This window comes from Centropristis striata, chromosome 16, assembly GCF_030273125.1.
Source record: "Centropristis striata isolate RG_2023a ecotype Rhode Island chromosome 16, C.striata_1.0, whole genome shotgun sequence".
In the NCBI taxonomy this organism is placed as follows: Eukaryota; Metazoa; Chordata; class Actinopteri; order Perciformes; family Serranidae; genus Centropristis; species Centropristis striata.
Genome location: NC_081532.1, coordinates 5,280,740 through 5,287,429, shown reverse-complemented (window position 1 = coordinate 5,287,429; position 6,690 = coordinate 5,280,740). Strand labels below are relative to the sequence as shown.

At 39.8% G+C, this 6,690-nt stretch overlaps 1 protein-coding gene across 1 annotated transcript; it reads left to right on the top strand.

Moving 5' to 3' along the window:
• The first annotated feature begins 1,351 nt into the window (after positions 1 to 1,351).
• bdkrb1 (bradykinin receptor B1) lies at positions 1,352 to 2,458 on the top strand. The gene has a single exon (XM_059354016.1). The coding sequence runs from the start codon at positions 1,352 to 1,354 to the stop codon at positions 2,456 to 2,458; it is 1,107 nt and encodes a 368-aa protein (XP_059209999.1).
• The last annotated feature ends 4,232 nt before the right edge of the window (positions 2,459 to 6,690 follow it).

Genomic DNA, 6,690 nt, shown 5'->3' with positions numbered 1-6,690 from the left:
CTTGTTCACGAGTGAGGGTAGAACGGAGCGTGAGATGGACAGGCGGTTTGGTGCAGCGTCAGCAGTGATGCGGGCGTTGTACCGGACCGTCGTGGTGAAGAAGGAGCTGAGCCGGAAGGCAAAGCTCTCGATTTACCGGTCCATCTACGTTCCAACCCTCACCTATGGTCACGAACTTTGGGTAGTGACCGAAAGAGCAAGATCGCGGATACAAGCGGCTGAAATGAGCTTCCTCCGTAGGGTGGCTGGGCTCAGCCTTAGAGATAGGGTGAGGAGCTCAGACATCCGGAGGGAGCTCGGAGTAGAGTCGCTGCTCCTTCGCGTCGAAAGGAGTCAGCTGAGGTGGTTTGGGCATCTGGTAAGGATGCCTCCCGGGCGCCTCCCTTTAGAGGTGTTCCGGGCACGTCCAACTGGTAGGAGGCCCCGGGGAAGACCCAGAACACGGTGGAGGGATTATATCTCTCTCCTGGCCTGGGAACGCCTCGGGGTCCCCCAGGAGGAGCTGGACGTTGTGGCTGGGGAGAGGGACGTCTGGAATGCCCTGCTTAGCCTGCTGCCCCCGCGACCCGGCCCCGGATAAGCGGAAAAAATTGGATGGATGGATGGATGGATGTTTAGCTAGCTGTAGTAGCATGGTGGTTGGACGTTAGCATAGATGAAACACCTCATTTTGTTTTATTGAAATTGTCTTAGTTGATTACAATTGGTGAATTTAAATCAATTCTAAAGGATAGAGAAATAATTTCTCTTGGTCCGTGTGACTGTTCCATATAAGTCTCTACTGAGGCTCCTTCAGTGTTGTTGTGATGGCTGGATTTGTATTTAATTGTTTACGATAACTGTGTTTAAATGTTGTAACTTGTCACTTTTTGTGCTGCTTTCTTGGTCATGTCTCTCTTGGAAAAAAAAAATATATATATATAAAAAAAAATATATATATATATATATATATATATATATATATATATTGCAGAGAGAACTTTCTAATCTAATACAAGTTGCACATTTGTAACTATCAGTGTTTTGGCTGTAAAATCTGTACACAGCTCAGAGGTCAGAGCGGTGCTGTTACAACCATAGTTAGTCTCCCCTACCACATGAAAACAAATTTCAACAAGTTACTTGTTATTAAATCAGTTTAATATTTTGCTGCCTGTTGTCCTTGGTACTTAATCTGCCTAACTGAACAAACATGCATGTCATGTTTTATTTGATTGATATTCAGATATGTTTTATCTGTTCTGCGATTTTTAAAATTATCTTTGCAGGAATATCACAGCATCACATGTTTTAACTCAACTAATAAGTATTCCACTGATGAGTTGTGTAAATCCATTTTGTTTTTTAGCCCATGGAGCCGATGACGCTTGCATCTTTGGCATCACCGTGGTCTGAAAACAGCAGTGCGTCCCTTCCTTCTGCTCCGTCAGAGTCTCCGGTCTCTGTAGAATGGGAGCTGGTCCACGCCATCATCCCTCCGTACATCTTCACGCTATCCCTGCTGGGCCTCCTCTTCAACAGCTTCGTCCTGGCCGTGTTCTTCGCCCACAAGGATCGTCTGACTGTTGCGGAGATCTACCTGAGTAACCTGGCACTGGCTGACTTGGTCCTCCTCTGTGGTCTCCCCTTCTGGGCCATGAACATCCTCAATGACTTCAACTGGCCGTACGGGGACGCATTATGCAAACTGGTCAACTCCATCATTATCATCAACTTCTACACCAGCATCTACACGCTGGTCATGATAAGCGTTGACCGCTACTTGGCGCTGGTGAAGACCATGACGGCCCGGTGGCTGAGGCGGACGCTCTACGCCAAGGTGATCTGCTTCTTCCTGTGGATATTTGCGGTCTTACTGAGTACGCCAACAATGGTTCATAGGAAGGTAAAGTTCATTGAGGAGTTTGAGACAATGTCCTGTATACTGGATTACAGTCACAACAGCTCTTGGAAGCTGGCCCATCAGATCCTGATGAACGTTGTGGGCTTTGTCCTCCCTCTTCTGGTCATTGTTTTCAGTAGTGGGAACATAATCAAGGCTTTAGTACAGAGGGAGAGCATTGCTTTTCATGACACACATGACACAAAGGCCACAGTGCTGGTGTATGCTGTTACGCTGCTATTTTTTCTGTGTTGGGGTCCCTTCCAGGTCTTCACCTTCCTGGACACACTCTGTGATGTCCAGGTGTTGGATGAGAAGCTGTGGTTCCACACTCTGGATATAGGACTGCAGGTTTCAGTGTATCTGGCCTTTCTCAACAGCACCATAAACCCTCTGCTGTATGTCTTCTCAGGGCAGTACTTTAGAAGGAAGGTTAGCGCCATCTACAGGAGGACTAGACACCATCGCAGGGGATCAGACATGACCACATTTCAACGATCTGTTGTGTCCACTTACATTAACAGAACGGAGCAAATTAAGGCAGTAGTCATTTTTAATGCCAAGGATCACATGTGACTCTTCATGGCCTCCTCCATTTCCTTTGCTACTTATGGAAAAAGCTATGCAATATACAGGATGTGAGTTTTCAGTTCTCATTTCGTGTTATGGGACTTAACACAATAATAATGCTGTTATATGGTTAAACAGCACTTTCAGATGATGTTTAATACTTTTCTTTGCAGAAATAATGGACACAACCAGACATAATGGCATTAATTAGTAGGAGGAATGGAGGGAGATTTTATGTTTACAATCTCCATGAAGACATTTGTGTCCTGCTCTGTATGTGAACAGTTTCACTGAACTGTTTCCACAGAGCAGTTTACACTCAGCCATGAACTTTGTGTACATTCAAAGTCATAGTTCCCTGTACTGTATATCCTGACATGTAAGCAAAACGTTTATTCAGACATACAGTTATGGCAGCTTCTCTTGAGTATCAAAACACTTATTACTCAGGCTATTTTTGTGTGTTTTGGGAATAATGTGTGTAATCAACTCAACTGCATACCTTGTATTACTATAGTAGTAGTACTAGTACTATAATAAACAAGTATATTAATGTAAGGCTTAAACTGTTGGTACCTGTACTCTTTATTCTGTGTTTTTACCAGTTTGTAATCATCTACAGGTGCATCTCAATAAATTAGAATAACATAGAAAAGTTTATTTATGTCAGTAATTCACTTCAAAAAGTGGAAATAACACATTATATAGATTCATTACACACAGAATGAAACACTTCATGTCTTAATTTATTTAATTTCTTCTAATTATAATGATTATGGCTTACAGTTAATGAAGACCTCAAATTCAGTGTCTAAAAAAAATAATATTACAAAATACCAATTTTAAAAAGTATGTTTTATATGGAAATGTTGGCCTCTGAAAAGTATGTCATCTATATGACTCAATACTTGGTTGGGGCTATTTGACTTGAACTACTGGAAATTTACTTTTCTATCATATTCTAATTTATTGAGATGCACCTGTAGTCCATTTGATTACAAGGAGACCTATGCAAAACATTGAAGGCAAACCAACTGAAGACAGTAGTGGTGAGGACAACACCTCCCATAATCCCTCGCTAGTTTACCACGTCATCAAACTCCATCTTCTATCATTACTTTGCCTGAGAGGCTTTTAGTGGCAGAAAATGACATTATATATTTAAAGGTGCTGTACACTGCATTCAGAATATTAATATAGCAGCAAACAAATATTTGCTATTTAACCCATAAGAACCCATGGTGACGTCGTGTTACATCGTTGTAACAAACACTTTAAACGTTCTAGAATCTCCCATATACAGTTTTATGCTTCACCTTAACTTAAGTTAATAATAATTAAGTCCCTTTGACTTAAAACCCATTTTACAATTCTAATCCGGTAATGGCCCATTGTGCAAATTTGTGTTTCTGTAAGCAGAAATGGTGTCTAGTTTATTTATTTTAAAATAAGAAATATCATAAACAATAATTCCATTAACTCCCAATATAATGTTTATGTCACATCTCAGATCTTTGACATTTAGGGGTAGTATTTAAAAAAAAAAAAAAAAAACATAAATGTGTTCTATGTGGTCCACTTGGTCTGTGGTATATCCTCCATAATTTTCCTTCAAGGATAAATAGGTCTGGGTTCTGATGGGTTAATGATCTAGTGGAGCAATGGCATCCTAGCCTGGCTAAAGCCAGACTATATCACAAATATAATCTGGAGACCACCTAATTATTTTTCTGTGGAGGAGGCGTGGTTTACGATTGTCCAGAGCCCTTTATTGGGCGCTACGAATGTCTATCATAAGCTCTAAGTCAATCGTATCAATTATACCACGTCTCGCTTAACCCCATTAGCTTAGCCACTAGCAGGGCTAGTTGGTAGATTAGGCTTTTGCCAAAACCTGTTGGAAGCAAAGCTAAAACATCCTTTTTGGTGGTGATAAAGGAGTGTAAAGCCAGACGTTGTTCTTCTTTTAGGCTCTAAACTATCTAGAACACTGTCTACAGCTAGATCCAAAGAGAGCTTCACATTTGTTGCAGCCATGTTGGATCCGTAAGCAAACTATTTTTTTTTTCATTTAAAGAACTTTATTGAAAAATGTTGCACATACAAACAATTGTATATCGAACAGCAGACAAGTGCTCCAACATATATGTATCATGACAAATACTTAAATAATAAATAAATCATAGTAAATCAGGGTTATCATTAGTAATTCCAGTAGACTTAAAAAAGTAGAGAATATAAATAAAATGACAGGGGGGGGGAAAAGGGAACAGAGTGTAAATACATTATTGTTCTTTGAAAACCCTCTCGTATATATCTGTTGATGTAGTGCTTTGTTTAGTGTCAGTTATATAAGGGATTTCATGTACTCTTTAAACTCATGCAAGAAACTCCTAAAGTTGGGTGGAGTTTTGGAGTATTTGCATTTGTGTATGTGAAATTTGCCATGCAAAATGAACAGGTTTGTAATAAAGGTGATGTCATTTTCTCTATCCGTAAGCAAACTACAAGCTACAGTCTGTCGAATAGTACGCTTCATCGTCTCGCCGTCCCTCCCCGTTCTGTGATTGGATCCCTAAAACAGGGCTAAGAATCGGCCATGGACACCATGCCGCCTTGCAGTTCAGAACGAAATCGAGCGTGAAAGGCAGCATGGGTATAGCCAGGCTAATGGCGTCCTTTTAAAAGCGTGAAAGTTGCCTTTCCGACCTGCGGTAAGAAGCCTAATGGCCTAATCTTAGCACCATTATCTTCAATCGATATGAATCTTGGATATAGCACTTAAATAAACCCCTTGGGCTTATGAGTTTGGAGAGCAACTTAACAGCTGCTAAAAATCTTGTCCATGTTGACCTCCGGTGGTTTCATTTCTCACCACTGCACAGATATAGTCCAGGGTGTGTCCATATAGAGCAGGGATGGGCAACTTAAATGCTGGAGGGGGCCAAAATTTTTCATTGACACTACCACAGGGCCACATATAGGACTGTGTACTTAACCAGATATGATGAAACTGCAATTTTGAATATGTTTACAGTGCAGTAACTTAACATATTTCATGTTCAGATGCATATATAACAGTATAAATGGGAATAAAAAAAGGTTTGAAGCAAATAAAAAATAACTACTTACTGTGATTTCTATTTTTTCCAGTGCAAGAACAGCAGACCAACATTAATTGCAATTTTGTGCATTTTTACACTGCACTTTTAAGATTTCATGCTCAAATGCATGTAGTCGTACTGAGGGCCACTTCAAGTGAGGGTGCGGGCCGTATGCGGCCCCCGGGCCTCCAGTTGCCCATCCCTGATGTAGAGTGTTATTACTGGTGGGTGTGCGTGCCACAGAGCATCAACCACACAGAGCAGCTAACTTGTTTACTTAGACACATGTGTTGTTCACAAGCCTCTGGTATGTTTGATCACTGCCAAACCCCTCCCACAAATAATAAATGGAGTGGCACTTGCAAGCTAGTTCAGGCAGGAAACTTGAGCTGTGCTGCCACACTCTTCATACATCCTCCTCCAAAACACACTCTCTACACTGTAAAAAAAAAAAGACACAATAGTTTGTCAATAAAATTCAGGCAACAGATTGCACGCAATATTATTAATTAAATCTAACTACATTACAAGTTTAGTTAATAACAACTTAACAGGAAGTGTCTGTCATTTAAAAACGGACTAATTCTATTGTGTTGGATTCAGTCAAAATTCTCTTGATTTAGAATTACAAACACATAAAGATTATATTTAATGTGATCAAAATAAGTAGATTCTATCTCAAACATTTTCATATTAAAGTTACTTAAACAACTGCCTCAAAATCAAGGATGCATTTATATTTAATAAATTTTATCAAATATATTAAGTAAAATGAAATGACTACAGAATAATTTATTACAGTGTATCCAATTGTGGGAGTCTATTTAAGATGAGAGTAATCATGCTCTCCTTCTGCCTGCTAATGCTGCTGCTGCTGCTGCACTGTAAAACCTAACAGTACATCTTAATAAAAGAAGTAAGTTAACAGGACTTATATGACATAGAAAGTTTTAGTTACTCAAGTGATAAACTAAAATTAACTCAAAATTGAATTGCTGCCATAATGACTCAGTTATGTGGAGTTTGTTCAACTATTGGTAGATTTTCAAGTTACGGGTAACGATCCCAATGAGTTATATTAACTCGTTTGATCTAAATTGATTTTATAGACAGTATTGCGAAACATGTTTTTTT

Coding starts and splice junctions, on each gene's coding strand:
- bdkrb1 (XM_059354016.1), top strand. CDS start 1,352: ATGGAGCCGATGACGCTTGCATCTTTGGCATCACCGTGGTCTGAAAAC.